Raw genomic sequence first — 26,460 nt, 5'->3', positions numbered from 1 at the left:
ACCACCATCCAACAGGATACATTATATACTACATATCCCACCATCCAACAGGGTACATTATATACTACATATCCCAGTACCACCATCCAACAGGATACATTATATACTACATATCCCACCATCCAACAGGATACATTATATACTACATATCCCACCATCCAACAGGGTACATTATATACTACATATCCCACCATCCAACAGGGTACATTATATACTACATATCCCAGTACCACCATCCAACAGGATACATTATATACTACATATCCCACCATCCAACAGGATACATTCTATACTACATATCCCACCATCCAACAGGATACATTATATACTACATATCCCACCATCCAACAGGATACATTATATACTACATATCCCAGTACCACCATCCAACAGGATACATTATATACTACATATCCCACCATCCAACAGGGTACATTATATACTACATATCCCACCATCCAACAGGGTACATTATATACTACATATCCCAGTACCACCATCCAACAGGATACATTATATACTACATATCCCACCATCCAACAGGATACATTATATACTACATATCCCACCATCCAACAGGATACATTATATACTACATATCCCACCATCCAACAGGGTACATTATATACTACATATCCCACCATCCAACAGGGTACATTATATACTACATATCCCACCATCCAACAGGATACATTATATACTACATATCCCACCATCCAACAGGATACATTATATACTACATATCCCACCATCCAACAGGATACATTATATACTACATATCCCACCATCCAACAGGGTACATTATATACTACATATCCCACCATCCAACAGGGTACATTATATACTACATATCCCAGTACCACCATCCAACAGGGTACATTATATACTACATATCCCAGTACCACCATCCAACAGGATACATTATATACTACATATCCCACCATCCAACAGGATACATTATATACTACATATCCCACCATCCAACAGGATACATTATATACTACATATCCCACCATCCAACAGGATACATTATATACTACATATCCCACCATCCAACAGGATACATTATATACTACATATCCCACCATCCAACAGGATACATTATATACTACATATCCCACCATCCAACAGGGTACATTATATACTACATATCCCACCATCCAACAGGGTACATTATATACTACATATCCCACCATCCAACAGGGTACATTATATACTACATATCCCACCATCCAACAGGGTACATTATATACTACATATCCCAGTACCACCATCCAACAGGGTACATTATATACTACATATCCCGGTACCACCATCCAACAGGATACATTATATACTACATATCCCACCATCCAACAGGGTACATTATATACTACATATCCCACCATCCAACAGGATACATTATATACTACATATCCCAGTACCACCATCCAACAGGATACATTATATACTACATATCCCACCATCCAACAGGATACATTATATACTACATATCCCGGTACCACCATCCAACAGGATACATTATATACTACATATCCCACCATCCAACAGGGTACATTATATACTACATATCCCACCATCCAACAGGGTACATTATATACTACATATCCCACCATCCAACGGGGTACATTATATACTACATATCCCACCATCCAACAGGGTACATTATATACTACATATCCCACCATCCAACAGGGTACATTATATACTACATATCCCAGTACCACCATCCAACAGGGTACATTATATACTACATATCCCGGTACCACCATCCAACAGGGTACATTATATACTACATATCCCACCATCCAACAGGATACATTATATATACTACATACCATCCCACCATCCAACAGGGTACATTATATACTACATATCCCACCATCCAACAGGATACATTACCATAGGGTACATTATATACATATCCCACCATCCAACAGGATACATTATATACTACATATCCCAGTACCACCATCCAACAGGATACATTATATACTACATATCCCACCATCCAACAGGATACATTATATACTACATATCCCACCATCCAACAGGATACATTATATACTACATATCCCAGTACCACCATCCAACAGGATACATTATATACTACATATCCCACCATCCAACAGGATACATTATATACTACATATCCCACCATCCAACAGGGTACATTATATACTACATATCCCACCATCCAACAGGGTACATTATATACTACATATCCCACCATCCAACAGGATACATTATATACTACATATCCCACCATCCAACAGGATACATTATATACTACATATCCCACCATCCAACAGGATACATTATATACTACATATCCCACCATCCAACAGGGTACATTATATACTACATATCCCAGTACCACCATCCAACAGGATACATTATATACTACATATCCCACCATCCAACAGGATACATTATATACTACATATCCCACCATCCAACAGGGTACATTATATACTACATATCCCACCATCCAACAGGGTACATTATATACTACATATCCCACCATCCAACAGGGTACATTATATACTACATATCCCACCATCCAACAGGGTACATTATATACTACATATCCCAGTACCACCATCCAACAGGGTACATTATATACTACATATCCCACCATCCAACAGGATACATTATATACTACATATCCCACCATCCAACAGGATACATTATATACTACATATCCCACCATCCAACAGGATACATTATATACTACATATCCCACCATCCAACAGGATACATTATATACTACATATCCCACCATCCAACAGGATACATTATATACTACATATCCCACCATCCAACAGGGTACATTATATACTACATATCCCACCATCCAACAGGATACATTATATACTACATATCCCACCATCCAACAGGATACATTATATACTACATATCCCACCATCCAACAGGATACATTATATACTACATATCCCACCATCCAACAGGGTACATTATATACTACATATCCCAGTACCACCATCCAACAGGATACATTATATACTACATATCCCACCATCCAACAGGATACATTATATACTACATATCCCACCATCCAACAGGATACATTATATACTACATATCCCACCATCCAACAGGGTACATTATATACTACATATCCCACCATCCAACAGGGTACATTATATACTACATATCCCACCATCCAACAGGGTACATTATATACTACATATCCCACCATCCAACAGGATACATTATATACTACATATCCCACCATCCAACAGGATACATTATATACTACATATCCCACCATCCAATCCAACAGGATACATTATATACTACATATCCCACCATCCAACAGGGTACATTATATACTACATATCCCACCATCCAACAGGGTACATTATATACTACATATCAGTACCACCATCCAACAGGGTACATTATATACTACATATATCCCAGGGTACCACCATCCAACAGGATACATTATATACTACATACCACCATCCAACAGGATACATTATATACTACATATCCCACCATCCAACAGGATACATTATATACTACATATCCCACCATCCAACAGGATACATTATATACTACATATCATCCAACAGGTACCACCATCCAACAGGATACATTATATACTACATATCCCACCATCCAACAGGATACATTATATACTACATATCCCACCATCCAACAGGATACATTATATACTACATATCCCACCATCCAACAGGATACATTATATACTACATATCCCCACCCAACAGGATACATTATATACTACATATCCCACCATCCAACAGGATACATTATATACTACATATCCCACCATCCAACAGGATACATTATATACTACATATCCCACCATCCAACAGGATACATTATATACTACATATCCCACCATCCAACAGGGTACATTATATACTACATATCCACCATCCAACAGGATACATTATACCATATCCCACCATCCAACAGGATACATTATATACTACATATCCCACCATCCAACAGGGTACATTATATACTACATATCCCAGTACCACCATCCAACAGGGTACATTATATACTACATATCCCACCATCCAACAGGATACATTATATACTACATATCCCACCATCCAACAGGATACATTATATACTACATATATCCAACAGGATACATTATATACTACATATCCCACCATCCAACAGGATACATTATATACTACATATCCCACCATCCAACAGGATACATTATATACTACATATCCCACCATCCAACAGGGTACATTATTATATACTACATATCCCACCATCCAACAGGATACATTATATACTACATATCCCACCATCCAACAGGATACATTATATCCCACCATCCAACATATCCCACCATCCAACAGGGTACATTATATACTACATATCCCACCATCCAACAGGATACATTATATACTACATATCCCACCATTACATTATATACTACATATCCCACCATCCAACAGGATACATTATATACTACATATCCCACCATCCAACAGGATACATTATATACTACATATCCCCCACCATCCAACAGGATACATTATATACTACATATCCCACCATCCAACAGGATACATTATATACTACATATCCCACCATCCAACAGGATACATTATATACTACATATCCCACCATCCAACAGGATACATTATATACTACATATCCCACCATCCAACAGGATACATTATATACTACATATCCCACCATCCAACAGGATACATTATATACTACATATCCCACCATCCAACAGGATACATTATATACTACATATCCCACCATCCAACAGGATACATTATATACTACATACCACCATCCAACAGGATACATTATATACTACATATCCCACCATCCAACAGGATACATTATATACTACATATCCCACCATCCAACAGGATACATTATATACTACATATCCCACCATCCAACAGGATACATTATATACTACATATCCCACCATCCAACAGGATACATTATATACTACATATCCCACCATCCAACAGGATACATTATATACTACATATCCCACCATACATTATATACTACATATCCCACCATCCAACAGGATACATTATATACTACATATCCCACCATCCAACAGGATACATTATATACTACATATCCCACCATCCAACAGGATACATTATATACTACATATCCCACCATCCAACAGGATACATTATATACTACATATCCCACCATCCAACAGGATACATTATATACTACATATCATTATATACCACCATCCAACAGGATACATTATATACTATCCAACATATCCCACCATCCAACAGGATACATTATATACTACATATCCCAGTACCACCATCCAACAGGATACATTATATACTACATATCCCACCATCCAACAGGATACATTATATACTACATATCCCACCATCCAACAGGATACATTATATACTACATATCCCACCATCCAACAGGGTACATTATATACTACATATCCCACCATCCAACAGGATACATTATATACTACATATCCCACCATCCAACAGGGTACATTATATACTACATATCCCAGTACCACCATCCAACAGGATACATTATATACTACATATCCCACCATCCAACAGGATACATTATATACTACATATCCCACCATCCAACAGGATACATTATATACTACATATCCCACCATCCAACAGGATACATTATATACTACATATCCCACCATCCAACAGGATACATTATATACTACATATCAGTACCACCATCCAACAGGATACATTATATACTACATATCCCACCATCCAACAGGATACATTATATACTACATATCCCACCATCCAACAGGATACATTATATACTACATATCCCAGTACCATCCAACAGGATACATTATATACTACATATCCCACCATCCAACAGGATACATTATATACTACATATCCCACCATCCAACAGGATACATTATATACTACATATCCCAGGATACATTATATACCACCATCCAACAGGATACATTATATACTACATATCCAACAGTACATTATATATTACATACAGTACCACTCTCCAACAGGATACATTATATACTACATATCCCACCATCCAACAGGATACATTATATACTACATATCCCACCATCCAACAGGATACATTATATACTACATATCCCACCATCCAACAGGATACATTATATACTACATATCATCCAACAGGATACATTATATACTACATCCCACCATCCAACAGGATACATTATATACTACATATCCCACCATCCAACAGGATACATTATATACTACATATCCATATCAACCACCATCCAACAGGGATACATTATATACTACATATATCCAACAGGGTACATTATATACCATCCCAACAACAGGATACATTATATACTACATATCCCACCATCCAACAGGATACATTATATACTACATATCCCACCATCCAACAGGATACATTATATACATATCCCACCATACATTATATACTACATCCCACCATCCAACAGGATACATTATATACTACATATCCAGTACCACCATCCAACAGGATACATTATATACTACATATCCCAGTACCACCATCCAACAGGATACATTATATACTACATATCCCACCATCCAACAGGATACATTATATACTACATATCCCACCATCCAACAGATACATTATATACTACATATACATTATATACTACATATCCCACCATCCAACAGGATACATTATATACTACATATCCCACCATCCAACAGGATACATTATATACTACATATCCCACCATCCAACAGGATACATTATATACTACATATCCCACCATCCAACAGGATACATTATATACTACATATACCACCATCCAACAGGATACATTATATACTACATATCCCACCATCCAACAGGATACATTATATATACTACATATCCAACAGGATACATTATATACTACATATCCCACCATCCAACAGGATACATTATATACTACATATCCCACCATCCAACAGGATACATTATATACTACATATCCCACCATCCAACAGGATACATTATATACATACATATCCCAGATACATTATATACCACCATCCAACAGGATACATTATATACTACATATCCCACCATCCAACAGGTACATTATATACTACATATACATTATATACTACATATCCCACCATCCAACAGGGTACATTATATACTACATATCCCACCATCCAACAGGATACATTATATACTACATATCCCACCATCCAACAGGATACATTATATACTACATATCCCATATCCCAGATACATTATATACTACATATCCCCACCATCCAACAGGGTACATTATATACTACATATCCACCATCCACAGGGTACATTATATACTACATATCCCACCATCCAACAGGTACATTATATCCAACTACATATCCCAGTACCACCATCCAACAGGGTACATATATATACTACATATCCCACCATCCAACAGGATACATTATATACTACATATACCACCATCCAACATACATTATATACTACATATCCCACCATCCAACAGGATACATTATATACTACATATCCCAGTACCACCATCCAACAGGATACATTATATACTACATATCCCACCATCCAATATACATTATATACTACATATATCCCACCATCCAACAGGGTACATTATATACTACATATCCCACCATCCAACAGGATACATTATATACTACATATCCCACCATATACATTATATACATATCCCACCATCCAACAGGATACATTATATACTACATATCCCACCATCCAACAGGATACATTATATACTACATATCCCACCATCCAACAGGATACATTATATACTACATATCCCACCATCCAACAGGATACATTATATACTACATATCCCACCATCCAACAGGATACATTATATACTACATATCCCAGTACCACCATCCAACAGGATACATTATATACTACATATCCCACCATCCAACAGGTACATTAATACTACATATCCCAGTACCTCCAACAGGATACATATATACACACATATCCACATGTACCACCATCCAACATTGATGCTTAATTACGTAATATATTCCACTATTCCCTGAATCATCAGTCACTATCCTCTCCAACAGGTCCAACAGGATACATTAAACCATCAGTACCTGATATTGCCGTAACAGTACATTTTATTGTCATCCCTAGTATCAACAGGTATTATAACTACATATCAGACCATGATACATTAAATACTACATATGTTGTTAAGTACCTGTTATTGTCACTTCCTGTTATTTAAACCATCAGATACTGATATTGTAAAGACAGAGGGGTAACTATCTCTAGGTATTGTAACCATCACCTGTGATATTGTCGTATACTAGGTAGAGGGGTTGTCACTATCTCTAGGTATTAAACCATCAGACGTGATGTTGCCGTAGAGACTGTTATTTAAAGTATCCTGTGATGTTGCCGTAGAGACAGTTATTGTAAAGTATCTCTAGGTATTAAACCATCAGACGTGATGTTGCCGTAGAGACAGAGTTGGTCCAACAGGGTACTATCTGTAGTACATTATATACTAGGTATTTAAACCATCAGAGTGATGTTGCCGTTAGAGACAGAGGGGTAAAGTCCTATCTCTAGGTATTAAACCATCAGACATGTGATGTTGCCGTAAGACAGAGGGTCGTCATATCTCTAGGTATTAAACCATCAGACGTGATGTTGCCGTAGAGACAGAGGGGTTGTCACTATCTCTAGGTATCTAAACCATCAGACGTGATGTTGCCGTAGAGACAGAGGGGTCGTCACTATCTCTAGGTATTAAACCATCAGAGGTGATGTTGCCGTGGAGACAGAGGGGTCGTCACTATCTCTAGGTATTAAACCATCAGACGTGATGTTGCCGTAGAGACAGAGGGGTCGTCACTATCTCTAGGTATTAAACCATCAGACGTGATGTTGCCGTAGAGACAGAGGGGTCGTCACTATCTCTAGGTATTAAACCATCAGACGTGATGTTGCCGTAGAGACAGAGTGGTCGTCACTATCTCTAGGTATTAAACCATCAGACGTGATGTTGCCGTAGAGACAGAGGGGTCGTCACTATCTCTAGGTATTAAACCATCAGACGTGATGTTGCCGTAGAGACAGAGGGGTCGTCACTATCTCTAGGTATTAAACCATCAGACGTGATGTTGCCGTAGAGACAGAGGGGTCGTCACTATCTCTAGGTATTAAACCATCAGACGTGATGTTGCCGTAGAGACAGAGGGGTCGTCACTATCTCTAGGTATTAAACCATCAGACGTGATGTTGCCGTAGAGACAGAGGGGTCGTCACTATCTCTAGGTATTAAACCATCAGAGGTGATGTTGCCGTAGAGACAGAGGGGTCGTCACTATCTCTAGGTATTAAACCATCAGACGTGATGTTGCCGTAGAGACAGAGGGGTCGTCACTATCTCTAGGTATTAAACCATCAGACGTGATGTTGCCGTAGAGACAGAGGGGTCGTCACTATCTCTAGGTATTAAACCATCAGACGTGATGTTGCCGTAGAGACAGAGGGGTCGTCACTATCTCTAGGTATTAAACCATCAGACGTGATGTTGCCGTAGAGACAGAGGGGTCGTCACTATCTCTAGGTATTAAACCATCAGACGTGATGTTGCCGTAGAGACAGAGGGTCGTCACTATCTCTAGGTATTAAACCATCAGACGTGATGTTGCCGTAGAGACAGAGGGTCGTCACTATCTCTAGGTATTAAACCATCAGACGTGATGTTGCCGTAGAGACAGAGGGGTCGTCACTATCTCTAGGTATTAAACCATCAGACGTGATGTTGCCGTAGAGACAGAGGGGTCGTCACTATCTCTAGGTATTAAACCATCAGACGTGATGTTGCCGTAGAGACAGAGGGGTCGTCACTATCTCTAGGTATTAAACCATCAGACGTGATGTTGCCGTAGAGACAGAGGGGTCGTCACCATCTCTAGGTATTAAACCATCAGACGTGATGTTGCCGTAGAGACAGAGGGGTCGTCACTATCTCTAGGTATTAAGACATCAGACGTGATGTTTTTGTAGGTTATAAGACACAACTGGGTGTTTTAATGTTCACTTCTCGTATCAATGCTGCTGATGGAGGACATTAACTCCATTATTTCACTTTATATTGACAACATGACACGAACACCACATGATGAATCATACATTAATATTCATTAATATTCATTTATTAAATGAAGTAGACTTCAAAGTATCACTTTAAGGATATTATAATCATATACTGATATATTCCTTCCTTCCTTCCTTCCTTCCTTCCTTCCTTCCTTCCTTCCTTCCTTCCTTCCTTCCTTCCTTCCTTCCTATCTCTTTCTCTCGCTGTCTCTTTTGCTTTCTCGCTCTTTCTATCTCTATCTATCTCTATCTCTCTCTCTCTCTCCCGCTCTCTGTCTCTCTCTCTCTCTCTCTGTCTCTCTCTCTCTCTCTCTCTCTCTCTCTCTCTGTCTCTCTCTCTCTCTGTCTCTCTCTGTCTCTCTCTCTCTCTCTGTCTCTCTCTGTCTCTCTCTGTCTCTCTCTCTCTCTCTCTGTCTCTCTCTCTCTCTCTCTCTGTCTCTCTCTGTCTCTCTGTCTCTCTCTGTCTCTCTCTCTCTCTGTCTCTCTCTCTCTCTCTGTCTCTCTCTGTCTCTCTCTCTCTCTCTCTCTCTCTCTCTGTCTCTCTCTGTCTCTCTCTGTCTCTCTCTCTCTCTGTCTCTCTCTGTCTCTCTCTGTCTCTCTCTCTGTCTCTCTCTCTCTCTCTCTCTCTCTGTCTCTCTCTCTCTCTCTCTGTCTCTCTCTCTCTCCCTCTCTCTCTGTCTCTCTCTCTCTGTCTCTCTCTCTCTCTGTCTCTCTCTGTCTCTCACTCTCTCTCCCTCTCTCTTGCAGTGCATGCTGGGAGTTTGAGTGTTTGGTGTGTAGTAGTGATGGGCATTCCGGCTCAGCTCACCAGAAAGAGACGCCTCTTTTGGCTCCCAAACGGCTCTTTAAAAAGAAATAGTCGAACAGTTTGCGATAGTTTGACTATGATTGTTATTAAAACAATTCTAATTGAATTATTGACTGAAATCATACTCTATCTTAACCACAATGTACGGTATTTGAAAATGCATTGGTTTGTAATGATAAAGAATGATATTAAACATTTGCATTTAAAGTATAACTTATTTAATGTATATAAACAAAGTGCATATAAATCTAATCCATTAAAAACAAACACTATCTAAACATAATAATAGAATATTGCACCATATCAAAGAAAAATAAATACCAACGTGAAAAACTGCAGCATCTACTTCAAACATTAAACTGGTCCCTCTTTTCTCTCTCTTCTTTATGGCCATGTTATAACCAGCAGCACACAGCAACGCTGACCATATTTGGCTTTTATGAGAGATTTGCATCCAGAAATACAAGCTGCCTCGCTTTCGCGGGGCTGATGCGGTTTCATCTCTCAGTAATTATTTGTCCCATTTTTTTGAGAAGACCCTTTCAGAGGGAACGGATGTGGCCACTATGCAGAGTATCCCTGTCATGACAATGGCCAGGGTAGAGATGGCGGCATCCTTTGGCTCAGGAAACCGCTTCAACATATAAAATGTTGAATTCCACCTTGTGGTGGCAGTCTTGTTTAGGCCTCAGCTCAGGCATCCTCATCTGGCGTTGTGTAGACTTTAGTTTTTCAGCACCTACTGTGCTCCTGTGGAAGTATTCCACAGCTGCTTTCACTTTGTCCACAGTTGGCTTCATCACCTTCAGAGCATCTCTTACAATCAGGTTGATTGTGTGGGCAAGACATGGATGATGGGTCCATTTTAAAATATTCATGGCTTTGGTTATGTCAGCTGCATTGTCGCTAACACAACAGACCACTTTTCCATCTACTTGCCATTCTCTGGCCACTCTCAACAGTTCCTCTGCCAAGTTCTCTGAGGTGCGTCTGTCTCTGAACTCAAAGCAGTCCAGAAGACAGCTAGACATCAAACCATCTTCAATGAAGTGACATGTAACAGACATGTCAGAAGTGGTTACCCCTGATGTCCAGCAGTCAGTGGTAAGGCAAACTGCAGTAGCTTTTTGGACTCTTTCTCACACTGAAGCCTGTGTGCCCGCGTACAGTTGTGGAATAAGTGATTTTAAAAGGGTTTTCCCTGCTTGGAATTGTGTAAATTGGATTTAGACTTGTTGCTATAATTTATAAAACCTCTGTCCTTATTAACGACCGAAAATGTCTGGAATTCGGTGGTAATCATTTTAGCCAATTGCAATATCAATTTGGCCTTGTTTTGCTACAGACATGGACTTTGGCATAAACTGGTCCATAGAAGACTGTGTTGCTGTGGGTCACGGAGTAGGTCACATCTCCACGATAGGTCTCCTATCACCAGCAGGCCTACTTGACGGAGTAGGTCACATCTCCACGATAGGTCTCCTATCACCAGCAGGCCTACTTGACGGAGTAGGTCACATCTCCACGATAGGTCTCCTATCACCAGCAGGCCTACTTGACTGAGTAGGTCACATCTCCACGATAGGTCTCCTATCACCAGCAGGCCTACTTGACTGAGTGGATACATCTCCACGATAGGTCTCCTATCACTAGCAGGCCTACTTGACTGAGTAGGTCACATCTCCACGATAGGTTCTGGCTCCACCACTATCACTAGCAGGCCTACTTGACTGAGTGGATACATCACCACGATAGGTCTCCTATCACCAGCAGGCCTACTTGACTGAGTGGATACATCTCCACGATAGGTCTCCTATCACTAGCAGGCCTACTTGACTGAGTGGATACATCTCCACGATAGGTCTCCTATCACCACTATCACTAGTAGGTCTAGTTGACTGAGTGGATACATCTCCACGATAGGTCTCCTATCTATCACTAGTAGGTCTAGTTGACTGAGTGGATACATCTCCACGATAGGTCTCCTATCACCACTATCACAGTAGGCCTAGTTGACTGAGTGGATACATCTCCACGATAGGTCTCCTATCACCAGCAGGCCTACTTGACTGAGTGGATACATCTCCAAGATAGGTCTCCTATCACCAGCAAGCCTACTTGACTGAGTGGATACATCACCACGATAGGTCTCCTATCACCAGCAAGCCTACTTGACTGAGTGGATACATCTCCATGATAGGTCTCCTATCACTAGCAGGCCTACTTGACTGAGTGGATACATCTCCATGATAGGTCTCCTATCACCAGCAGGCCTACTTGACTGAGTGGATACATCACCACGATAGGTCTCCTATCACTAGCAGGCCTACTTGACTGAGTGGATACATCACCACGATAGGTCTCCTATCACCAGCAGGCCTACTTGACTGAGTGGATACATCTCCACGATAGGTCTCCTATCACTAGCAGGCCTACTTGACTGAGTGGATACATCACCACGATAGGTCTCCTATCACCAGCAAGCCTACTTGACTGAGTGGATACATCTCCACGATAGGTCTCCTATCACTAGCAGGCCTACTTGACTGAGTGGATACATCTCCACGATAGGTCTCTATCACCACTATCACTAGTAGGTCTAGTTGACTGAGTGGATACATCTCCACGATAGGTCTCCTATCACCACTATCACTAGTAGGTCTAGTTGACTGAGTGGATACATCTCCACGATAGGTCTCCTATCACCACTATCACTAGTAGGCCTAGTTGACTGAGTGGATACATCTCCACGATAGGTCTCCTATCACCAGCAGGCCTACTTGACTGAGTGGATACATCTCCAAGATAGGTCTCCTATCACCAGCAGGCCTACTTGACTGAGTGGATACATCACCACGATAGGTCTCCTATCACTAGCAAGCCTACTTGACTGAGTGGATACATCTCCACGATAGGTCTCCTATCACCAGCAGGCCTACTTGACTGAGTGGATACATCTCCATGATAGGTCTCCTATCACCAGCAGGCCTACTTGACTGAGTGGATACATCTCCAAGATAGGTCTCTATCACCACTATCACTAGTAGGTCTAGTTGACTGAGTGGATACATCTCCACGATAGGTCTCTATCACCACTATCACTAGTAGGTCTAGTTGACTGAGTGGATACATCTCCACGATAGGTCTCCTATCACCAGCAGGCCTACTTGACTGAGTGGATACATCTCCAAGATAGGTCTCCTATCACCAGCAGGCCTACTTGACTGAGTGGATACATCTCCACGATAGGTCTCCTATCACTAGCAGGCCTACTTGACTGAGTGGATACATCTCCACGATAGGTCTCCTATCACTAGCAGGCCTACTTGACTGAGTGGATACATCTCCATGATAGGTCTCCTATCACTAGCAAGCCTACTTGACTGAGTGGATACATCTCCACGATAGGTCTCCTATCACCAGCAGGCCTACTTGACTGAGTGGATACATCACCACGATAGGTCTCCTATCACCAGCAGGCCTACTTGACTGAGTGGATACATCTCCACGATAGGTCTCCTATCACCAGCAGGCCTACTTGACTGAGTGGATACATCTCCACGATAGGTCTCCTATCACCAGCAGGCCTACTTGACTGAGTGGATACATCTCCACGATAGGTCTCCTATCACTAGCAGGCCTACTTGACTGAGTGGATACATCTCCACGATAGGTCTCCTATCACTAGCAGGCCTACTTGACTGAGTGGATACATCACCACGATAGGTCTCCTATCACCAGCAGGCCTACTTGACTGAGTGGATACATCTCCACGATAGGTCTCCTATCACTAGCAGGCCTACTTGACTGAGTGGATACATCTCCACCACTATCACTAGCAGGCCTACTTGACTGAGTGGATACATCTCCACGATAGGTCTCCTATCACCAGCAGGCCTACTTGACTGAGTGGATACATCTCCACGATAGGTCTCCTATCACCAGCAGGCCTACTTGACTGAGTGGATACATCTCCACGATAGGTCTCCTATCACTAGCAGGCCTACTTGACTGAGTGGATACATCTCCACGATAGGTCTCCTATCACTAGCAGGCCTACTTGACTGAGTGGATACATCTCCACGATAGGTCTCCTATCACTAGCAGGCCTACTTGACTGAGTGGATACATCTCCATGATTGGAGGTGCTGGTTCCATCACTATCACTAGCAGGCCTACTTGACTGAGTGGATACATCTCCACGATAGGTCTCCTATCACTAGCAGGCCTACTTGACTGAGTGGATACATCTCCACTTGTGGAGGTGCTGGCTCCACCACTATCACTAGCAGGCCTACTTGACTGAGTGGATACATCTCCACTTGTGGAGGTGCTGGTTCCATCACTATCACTAGCAGGCCTACTTGACTGAGTGGATACATCTCCATGATTGGAGGTGCTGGCTCCACCACTATCACTAGCAGACCCGCTAGTTTCTGGAAGCTCCGCTACAGCTTCGCGGTTGGGTGCAAAGTTCACATATGCTGGTGTAGGTTGTGCGTGGAACCAGCTTTATATGAGATTTTGTTTTGGCAAATTCTACACTGTGCTCTAACATTGTCTACATTATTAAAATGCATCCAAATGCTACTGTGCTTCCGACTCGTTTTCACAGCTGTTGTTTTCACAGCTGTTCTTCCTGTCTCTCATCGGATGCTAAGTGTGTGACTGTGAGTGAGTCGGCTCGGCCCCTCCCTCACGCATCTTTGGTTCTTTGGTTGACACTGCATGTCTGATTGACAGGAACAACCGGTGAGGCTGTTAGTCTGAGCAGACAGTAGGAACGAATATGTGGCAATTGAGCATTTAGGCCTATATTATTATTATTATTATTATTATTATTATTATTATTTTATTATGAGATTTTTTTTTTTTTCATTGTTTGAATTTTTTTCACCAATGCATCCAAATGCTACTGGCTCCCAACTCACGTTTTCAGGAGCTGTTGTTCACCTACAGCTGTTCTTCCTGGCTCCTCATCGGATGCCCAACGTGTCACCTGTGAGCCGGCTCCCAAGTCACCGGCCGGTTCCCTCCTCACGCACTTTGGTTCTTTGGTTACAGGACCTGCATGTCTGATTGACAGGTTCCCAACAGGAGTGAGGCCTAGTCTGACGTTCAGACAGTAGGCCGGCGAATACAAGAGCGGCAATTGAGCATTTAGGCCTATATTATTATCACCTATTTTTTTTTTTTTCATTATTTGAGCCGGTTTTTTTCAAGAGCCGGCTCCCAACGTTCACCTACAGGAGCCGGTTCCCAACGTTCACCTACAGGAGCCAGGTCCAAATACAAGAGCCGCCTCCCAACGTTCACCTACAGGAGCCAGGTCCCAACGTTCTAGACTAGAGAGGATCCCATGTCACCTACAAGATCTGGTTCCCAACGTTCACCTACAAGAGCCGGCTCCCAACATTCACCTACAGGAGCCAGGTCCAAATACAAGAGCCGCCTCCCAACGTTCACCTACAGAGCCGGTCCCAACGTTCAGGAGAGGTCCTACAAGAGGATCTCAGAGCCGGCTGTCACCTACAAGATCTGGTTCCCAACGTTCACCTACAGGAACATTCACCCAGGTCCAAATACAAGAGCCGCCTCCCAACGTTCACCTACAGGAGCCAGGTCCCAACGTTCTAGACTAGAGAGGATCTCATGTCACCTACAGGATCTGGTTCCCAACGTTCACCTACAGGAGCCGGCTCCCAAAGTTCACCTACAGGAGCCGGCTCTTAGAGCCGTCTTGTTCGCGAATGACCCATCACTAGTGTGGGGGACTCTGTCCTAACTTTTTTTTAATTGATTCTGTCCTTTGTCTTTTCTTTCAATTTGTATTTTCTATGGTGGATAATGTTTGTTTTGGTACTATGGTTAATGCACTATTTGTCTTTGCTGATTATTTATTTATCCACAGAAGAGGACAGAGTTTTAGTTTCCTGCGGTTTGGAATGTCTGGTTTGCGCAATGGCTTTTCAGCCTAGCAGGAGACGCTGTCATTGCGGTATGGGATTCAGGTGTGTTCCTGAGAATGGATTCTAACTTCTTGGTGCACCCATACCGTTAGCGGGATCATTTTCGTCAACATCCGCTGAATTTCAGAGCGCCAAATTCAAAATAAATTACTCAAAATATTTAATTTTCAGGAAATCAAATCAAATCAAAAATCAAATCAAATGTATTTATAAAGCCCTTTGTACATCAGCTTATATCTCAAAGTACCCCAAACAGCAAGCAATGCAGGTTTCGAAGGACGGTGGCTAGGAAAAACTCCCTAGAAAGGTCAAAATCTAGGGAGAAACCTAGAGAGGAACCAGTGCAACATAGCAAAACACAGCTTAGTTTGTTGTTAATCCACCTGGCATGTCAGATTTCAAAAAAGCTTTATGGCGAAAGCATACCAAGCGTTTATGTAAGGACATCTCTCTCAGCAGACAAAACCTTACAAACAGCTAGCAGCAAAGTAGATTGGTCACGAAAGTCAGAAAGGCAAAAAAATGAATCGCTTACCTTTGATGATCTTTGGATGTTTGCACTCACGAAACCCACACAATAAATGTTCCTTTTGTTCCATAAAGATAATTTTTAACTCGAGCAGTCACGACGGGGCAGACGAAAAATCCAAATAGTATCCGTAAAGTTTGTAGAAACATGTCAGTAGAAACAAGATGTTTTGGTGTGGTGTTGTTTTGTATCGTGTTGTAGAGGGAAAGGTGAGTATGGTACAAGTATGCAGTATAGGATATATTTTGGTGTTTTATTTTAAGGGTGAGGTTTTAATGAAATGAGAATGTTTCATTAAGGAAAGACAACAAATCAAACTCTCTCTCTCTCTCTCTCTCTCTCTCTCTCTCTCTCTCTCTCTCTCTCTCTCTCTCTCTCTCTCTCTCTCTCTCTCTCTCTCTCTCTCTCTCTCTCTCTCTCTCTCTCTCTCTCTCTTTCTCTAGCGGAGTGTGGGGGAACCATCAGGGATGAGACTACAGGTCGTATATTGTCTCCAGGTTACCCAGCTCCTTATGAACATAACCTGCACTGTGTCTGGAGCATCGAAGCAGCCCAGGGAAGCACCATCGGGTCAGTACAGATCATCTTGCTCTTTCTCTTTCTTTCTCTTTCTTTCTTTCTCCTCCCGTTGTCCTCCTCTTGCTCATCTTTTTCTTCCACATCCCCCTCCTTCTACAGCTCTTCCTCCCCTGCTTCCTCTTCCTCATTCTACTCCTCCATCCTCCTCTTCCTCTCCTCCTCCTTCCCCTCCTCCTCTTGCTCATCTTTTTCTTCCACATCCCCCTCCTTCTACAGCTCTTCCTCCCCTGCTTCCTCTTCCTCATTCTACTCTTCCATCCTCCTCTTCCTCTCCTCCTCCTTCCCCTCCTCCTCTTGCTCATCTTTCTCTTCCACATCCCCCTCCTTCTACAGCTCTTCCTCCCCTGCTTCCTCTTCCTCCTCCTCTTCCTCCTCTTCCCCATTCTACTCTACCTCTTCTTCCTCCACCTTCTCTCTCCTCCTCCTCATTCTCTATTCTCCTCCACCTCTTCCTCCCCTGGCTCCTTTTCCTCATTCTACTCTTCCCCCTCCTCCTCTTCCTTACTGCTTGTTAGGGTTGTTGATTCAGTGGTGGATGAAGGACGTCACTTTTGAGTACGGGGCTTTACCTGAGGAATCTACAAGGCAGTGATCCATGTGTGTGTGCATTTGTGTGTGTGTGTGTGTGTGTGTGTGTGTGTGTGTGTGTGACCTTCCTCCTCCTCTGGTGTTCTGAGTTAATTAGTGGACGGGTGTCCTCTGTAATAGTTTGACCCGCTGTAATTTGGTGTGAAATCTGTCTGCACAAGAGAGGGCCTGTAATTGGTCAGATGCTTTAATCGGGCTGTTTATCAGACACCTCACCCCCTTCCTCACCCCCTCACCCCTCTCCCCTCTCTCTCGTCTCTCTCCTCCTCTCTCTCCCCTCTCATCTCTCTCCCCCTCTATATATAGAGAGGATATATATATATATAGAGATATATATATATAGAGAGAGAGGAGATATATATATATATATAGAGAGAGAGAGAGAGGAGATGTATAGACCGAAAGATGAGATATATGGAGAGAGATGGGTACTGACAGAGAGGACACACACACACAGACAGATTGAGGAGGGGGAGGAGATTGAGGGGGAGGAGGAGGAGATTGAGGAGGAGGCAGAGGAGTTTGAGGAGGAGGAAGGGGAGGAGATTGAGGAGGAATAGGATGGGGAGGAGGAGGGGGAGGAGAAGGAGGAGGAGGAGGGGGAAGTTGAGGAGGTGGAGGAGGAGATTGAGGAGATTGAGGAGGAGGAGATTGAGGAGGAGGAAGGGGAGGAGATTGAGGAGGAAGAGGATGGGGAGGAGGAGGGGGAGGAGAAGGAGGAGGAGGAGGAGGGCATATGTGGTTGTGCAGGGAGGTGTTGACACAGAGCAGAAAATAAAAGTTGGACAGTGAAGAAGTGGAGGATTTGACTCATTGCTTCAGGAATGTTACATTGAGTCTGGTTTGAGTAGGTGCTCAGATAGACACCAGGTAGAAGTGAGGAAGGAGGGATTCAGAGTGATGAGGGATTGTGTTCACATCTTTCATCTCCTCGGTCTCCCTCTTTTATGTTCACTGAAGGTGATATGAAAATGCTCTGGCAACACCCCCTAAGCACGCACACACACACACACACACACACACACACACACAAACGCATGCGCACACACACAAACAAACACATGCTCACTCACGCACACACACACACCAATGCATGTGCACGCACACACAAACACACACAAATGCACGCACCTCCTGCAACACACACATATGCAACACACACACACGCGCACACACAAACAGACACGAACGCACACATACACACCCGATGCAGTATTTTCACAGCAAGGATTAGCTATCCCATAATCCCTAGCGCTTGAGCGAGCTTTGCACAGCTGAGAGGGCGGATCATCTCTAGACATGTGGATGTGTCTCTGGTTGCTGTGCGTACATGTCGCCTCCCTTCTTTCTACAGTTACTGTAAAATGCATGATTTGATTGACTTGTGTAAAGAGGGAGACCGGTGTTGAACGAGCTCTCCTCACATCAGACATCATTATCTGTCTGAAATGTTTCACCAGGAGAGGTGAACAACAGGAGGCCGATCCATTATTCATTCTGCTCTGTACGGGTTTCTTTTACCTTTTTATGCAAACAGAGAAATGGAATATCTCTAATGCTTCCCCTCCCTCTCTCTCTCTCTCTCTCTCTCTCTCTCTCTCTCTCTCTCTCTCTCTCTCTCTCTCTCTCTCTCTCTCTCTCTTCCCCATCACTCTCTCTCTCTCTGTCTCTCTCTCTCTCTGTCTCTCTCTCTCTCTCTCTCTCTCTCTCTCTCTCTCTCTCTCTCTGTCTCTCTCTCTGTCTCTCTCTCTCTCTCTCTCTCTGTCTCTCTCTGTCTCTCTCTGTCTCTCTCTCTCTGTCTCTCTCTATCTCTCTCTCTCTGTCTCTCTCTCTGTCTCTTTTCTCTCTCTCTCTCTCATGAGGATTAGTGAGCACTGGCTGAAAGGAAGGACAAGACGAGAGTTTTCTTCTGCCATGAACTTTGATCTCACAGACAGAGAGAAAGAGAGGGAGAGCTAGGGAAGGTGAGAGAGACGAGGGCAAAAGAGAGAGACAGAGAGAGAGAGCTAGGAAAGGTGAGAGAGATGGGGGAAGAGAGAGAGAGAGAGAGAGAGAGACAGAGAGACAGAGAGACAGAGAGAGAGAGCTAGGGAAGGTGAGAGAGATGGGGGAAGAGAGAGAGAGAGAGATTAGTCTGGTGTTGACGGAATCAGGTACCCTATCATGTAGCAGGTTTACTTTGAATAGCCAACCTATTAATACATTAATACCTTCTTTCCTTTAACCCTGTCTGATCCCTGTCTGAGCCGGGTGGTTAGGAACCCTCCTCTTTAACTGATTTCTCTGTATTCCCTCCCTGACTATATGAAGGGATGACATCCTGTTTTTGACAGCTGAGTCGCACATCGGCAAGCAGGGGATTTTACCTGTGATGCACACAAGTGCATAATTCCATCCGTGCGAAACATTTTACACACTTGACAGTTGTTGACAATTTATTTTGGGAAAACAAAACACATTTTATAAGGAGAAATAACCTTTCACAGCATTATGGTTTCACAGAAATACATGTTGTTCTCTAACCTTAGATAATGTATGTCCTCTAATAATGTGGGTGTCCTGTCTGAAACTCACTTAGAACCAGTGGAGCCATGATTTCACAGCTGAGTGGTGATGGTTATACATCTACAGAGTTGAGCATAACACAACATAAATACATGAGCATGTTATAACATCTACCTGTTCTCTAAACTTCCAAGTAAAAAAAAAAAGCATCCCAGAAAAGTAATGTTCGAAATACATTAAATTATTAGATACCTTTGATGATATTTTTTTAAATGCTTTACAGCTAAAGCATATGATTATGTCACAAAAAAAAACACACAGCCATTTTTCCAGCCAAAGATAGGAGTCCCAAAAAAGCACAAATATAGATCAAATTAATCACTAACCTTTGATGATCTTCATCAGAATGCACTCCCAGGAATCCCAGTTCCACAATAAATGTTTGAATTGTTTCGATAAAGTGAATCTTTATGTCCAAATACATGTTGTTCTCTGAAACTCACTTAGATACCTTTGATGATAGTGGTAGCCATGGTTATAACATCTACAGAAATACATGTTGTTCTCTGAAACTCACTTAGATACCTTTGATGATAGTGGTAGTCATGGTTATAACATCTACAGAAATACATGTTGTTCTCTGAAACTCACTTAGATACCTTTGATGATAGTGGTAGCCATGGTTATAACATCTACAGAAATACATGTTGTTCTCTGAAACTCACTTAGATACCTTTGATGATAGTGGTAGTCATGGTTATAACTTTGATGATAGTGGTAGTCATGGTTATAACATCTACAGAAATACATGTTGTTCTCTGAAACTCACTTAGATACCTTTGATGATAGTGGTAGTCATGGTTATAACATCTACAGAAATACATGTTGTTCTCTGAAACTCACTTAGATACCTTTGATGATAGTGGTAGTCATGGTTATAACATCTACAGAAATACATGTTGTTCTCTGAAACTCACTTAGATACCTTTGATGATAGTGGTAGTCATGGTTATAACATCTACAGAAATACATGTTGTTCTCTGAAACTCACTTAGATACCTTTGATGATAGTGGTAGTCATGGTTATAACATCTACAGAAATACATGTTGTTCTCTGAAACTCACTTAGATACCTTTGATGATAGTGGTAGCCATGGTTATAACATCTACAGAAATACATGTTGTTCTCTGAAACTCACTTAGATACCTTTGATGATAGTGGTAGTCATGGTTATAACATCTACAGAAATACATGTTGTTCTCTGAAACTCACTTAGATACCTTTGATGATAGTGGTAGTCATGGTTATAACATCTACAGAAATACATGTTGTTCTCTGAAACTCACTTAGATACCTTTGATGATAGTGGTAGTCATGGTTATAACATACCAATACATCAGATCTAGTGGTGTTGCTGTTTATATTCCCAACCACATTCCCGTAAAGACTAGAGAGGATCTCATGTTAAATACTGTTGAAGTAATATGGCTACAGGTTCATCTGCCTCCCCTAAAGCCCATTCTGGTGGGAAGCTGCTATAGACAGTCAGTATCTGGATAATGTTAAATATCAAATCAAATCAAATGTATTTATATAGCCCTTCGTACATCAGCTGATATCTCAAAGTGCTGTACAGAAACCCAGCCTAAAACCCCAAACAGCAAGCAATGCAGGTTTAGAAGCACTGTTGAAGCTGCTATAGACCACCAAGTGCTAACAGTCAGGCTCTGGATAACGTGTGAAATGCTTGATCATGTATGTGATATCAACAGTTCTTTTTCTGGGTGATTTAAATATTGACTGGCTATCATCAAGCTGCCCACTCAAGAAAAATATAAATATTGCAACTGTAACCAGTGCCTGCCAACCCTAACCCTGTCAACCTACTAGGGTAGAAATACAAACAGCACAGGAATGAAATCATCAACAATGTCTCGTGTACTCCCTCTCTGACCTCTAGGTCAACAGGCTGCTCGTTATTACACCTGCACATTATGACACTCACCTGGACTCCATCACGCCCTATATGGGGTGGCAGGTAGCCTTAGAGCTTTGGGCCGATCGAATCCCCGAGCTGACGAGGTAGAAATATGTAGTTGAACAAGGCAGTTAGCCCACTGTTCCTAGGCCGTCATTGAAAATCAGAATTTGTTCTCAACTGACTTGCCTCGTTAAGGCCAAAAGATATGGTAATGTCATTTTTTTTAACCCATTTTCAAGAGTGTGTGGGAGGAGAGGTGGAGTCTAAATGGGGTTGAGGTGGAGTCTAAATGGGGTTGAGGTGGAGTCTAAATGGGGTTGAGGTGGAGTCTAAATGGGGTTGAGGTGGAGTCTAAATGGGGTGGAGGTGGAGTCTAAATGGGGTGGAGGTGGAGTCTAAATGGGGTTGAGGTGGAGTCTAAATGGGGTTGAGGTGGAGTCTAAATGGGGTTGAGGTGGAGTCTAAATGGGGTGGAGGTGGAGTCTAAATGGGGTGGAGGTGAGGTCTAAATGGGGTTTAGGTGGAGTCTAAATGGGGTTGAGGTGGAGTCTAAATGGGGTTGAGGTGGAGTCTAAATGGGGTTGAGGTGGAGTCTAAATGGGGTTGAGGTGGAGTCTAAATGGGGTTGAGGTGGAGTCTAAATGGGGTGGAGGTGGAGTCTAAATGGGGTGGAGGTGGAGTCTAAATGGGGTGGAGGTGAGGTCTAAATGGGGTTTAGGTGGAGTCTAAATGGGGTTGAGGTGGAGTCTAAATGGGGTTGAGGTGGAGTCTAAATGGGGTTGAGGTGGAGTCTAAATGGGGTGGAGGTGGAGTCTAAATGGGGTGGAGGTGAGGTCTAAATGGGGTTTAGGTGGAGTCTAAATGGGGTTGAAGTGGAGTCTAAATGGGGTTGAGGTGGAGTCTAAATGGGGTTGAGGTGGAGTCTAAATGGAGTTGAGGTGGAGTCTAAATGGGGTTGAGGTGGAGTCTAAATGGAGTTGAGGTGGAGTCTAAATGGGGTTGAGGTGGAGTCTAAATGGGGTGGAGGTGAGGTCTAAATGGGGTTTAGGTGGAGTCTAAATGGGGTTGAAGTGGAGTCTAAATGGGGTTGAGGTGGAGTCTAAATGGGGTTGAGGTGGAGTCTAAATGGGGTTGAGGTGGAGTCTAAATGGGGTTGAGGTGGAGTCTAAATGGGGTGGAGGTGAGGTCTAAATGGAGTTGAGGTGGAGTCTAAATGGGGTGGAGGTGAGGTCTAAATGGAGTTGAGGTGGAGTCTAAATGGGGTGGAGGTGAGGTCTAAATGGGGTTTAGGTGGAGTCTAAATGGGGTTGAGGTGGAGTCTAAATGGGGTGGAGGTGAGGTCTAAATGGGGTTTAGGTGGAGTCTAAATGGGGTTGAGGTGGAGTCTAAATGGGGTGGAGGTGAGGTCTAAATGGGGTTTAGGTGGAGTCTAAATGGGGTTGAGGTGGAGTCTAAATGGGGTTGAGGTGGAGTCTAAATGGGGTTGAGGTGGAGTCTAAATGGGGTTGAGGTGGAGTCTAAATGGGGTGGAGGTGGAGTCTAAATGGGGTTGAGGTGGAGTCTGAATGGGGTGGTCTAAAGGTGGATCCTGAATGGGGTTGAGGTGGAGTCTAAAATGGGGTGGAGGTGGAGTCTAAATGGGGTTGAGCCTGTGGGGGTGGAGTCTAAATGGGGTTGAGGTGGAGTCTAAATGGGGTGGAGGTGGAGTCTAAATGGGGTGGAGGTGGAGTCTAAATGGGGTGGAGGTGGAGTCTAAATGGGGTGGAGGTGGAGTCTAAATGGGGTGGAGGTGGAGTCTAAATGGTGTGGAGGTGGAGTCTAAATGGGGTTGAGGTGGAGTCTAAATGGGGTGGAGGTGGAGTCTAAATGGGGTGGAGGTGGAGTCTAAATGGGGTTGAGGTGGAGTCTAAATGGGGTGGAGGTGGAGTCTAAATGGGGTGGAGGTGGAGTCTGTGCTGGTTGAAATAGTTGTTTTTTTATGGGGCTCTATCCTCAGATAATCGCATCTTATTCTTTCGCAGTAAATCCTTTTTTAAATCTGACAATGCAGTTGGATTAGTAAGATTCTAGGCTTTTGAAACATGTGAGACACTTGTATTTTCATGAATGTTTAATATGACTATTTACAGTGGGGCAAAAAAGTATTTAGTCAGCCACCAATTGTGCAAGTTCTCCCACTTAAAAAGATGAGAGAGGCCTGTAATTTTCATCATAGGTACACTTCAACTATGACAGACAACATGAGAGAACAAATCCAGAAAATCCAGTTGTGTGATGTGTGACCAGTTGTGTGATGTGTGACCAGTTGTGTGATGTGTGACCTGTTGCCGCAAGAAAAGGGCAACCAGTGAAGAACAAACACCATTGTAAATACAACCCATATTTATGTTTATTTATTTTCCCTTTTGTACATTAACTATTTACACATTGTTAAAACACTGGAAAGCTTCTCGTTCCCTACTCTTCCATCTGGTTTTATCTATACCTCATTCTCAGAGAGAGAGAGAGAGAGGGGGCGGGGGGAGAGAGACATAGAGAGAGAGGGGGGGAGAGAGAGAGAGAGAGAGAGAGAGAGAGAGGGGGAGAGAGAGAGAGAGAGAGAGAGAGAGAGAGATAGAGAGAGAGGAGAGAGAGGGGAGAGAGGGAGAGAGAGAGAGAGGGGGAGACAGAGAGAGACAGGGGGAGAGAGAGAGAGAGAGAGAGAGAGAGAGAGAGAGAGAGAGAGAGAGAGAGAGAGAGAGAGAGAGAGAGGGGGTTGGAGAGGGAGAGATGAGAGAGTCTGGTGGGGGGAGACAGAGAGAGACAGAGAGAGAGAGAGAGAGAGAGAGAGAGAGAGAGAGAGAGAGAGAGGGGGAGAGAGGGAGAGAGATAGAGAGAGACAGGGGGAGAGAGAGAGAGAGAGAGAGAGAGAGAGAGAGAGAGAGAGAGAGAGAGAGAGAGAGAGAGAGAGAGAGAGAGAGAGAGAGAGAGACTGACTCATTCACTTAACTGATTATAGTAAGCCATGGCACTGGGTATTAGCCATGTGTTTGTGGGTGGGTGGTAGTCTGGTGACAATGGTAGGGCTTCCCTTACCAGTGGGTTCCATTCCTTAAAGGGATAAACATGTTCCCCTGCCTTTATGTCTCCCTATCACTTCATTGGCACAGTCTGCTTATATTTCATCTGACACCAACTTACCACCTGCAGTTGAGGTGGAGTCTGAATGGGGTTGAGGTGGAGTCTAAATGGGGTGGAGGTGGAGTCTGAATGGGGTTGAGGTGGAGTCTGAATGGGGTTGAGGTGGAGTCTGAATGGGGTTGAGGTGGAGTCTAAATGGGGTTGAGGTGGAGTCTAAATGGGGTT

At 42.8% G+C, this 26,460-nt stretch overlaps 1 protein-coding gene across 1 annotated transcript in view; it reads left to right on the top strand.

Moving 5' to 3' along the window:
* LOC118381542 (CUB and sushi domain-containing protein 2-like) overlaps positions 1-26,460 on the top strand; it is a 1,147,246-nt gene that overhangs the window by 759,333 nt on the left and 361,453 nt on the right. The window contains 1 exon segment of the mRNA XM_052473074.1: positions 17,905-18,031. Within this exon segment, the coding sequence (XP_052329034.1) occupies positions 17,905-18,031 (127 nt within the window).

This window comes from Oncorhynchus keta, chromosome 20, assembly GCF_023373465.1.
Source record: "Oncorhynchus keta strain PuntledgeMale-10-30-2019 chromosome 20, Oket_V2, whole genome shotgun sequence".
Classification (NCBI taxonomy): Eukaryota; Metazoa; Chordata; class Actinopteri; order Salmoniformes; family Salmonidae; genus Oncorhynchus; species Oncorhynchus keta.
The sequence above is the reverse complement of the archived record's forward strand: the minus strand, read 5'-3'. Positions and strand labels throughout refer to the sequence as shown.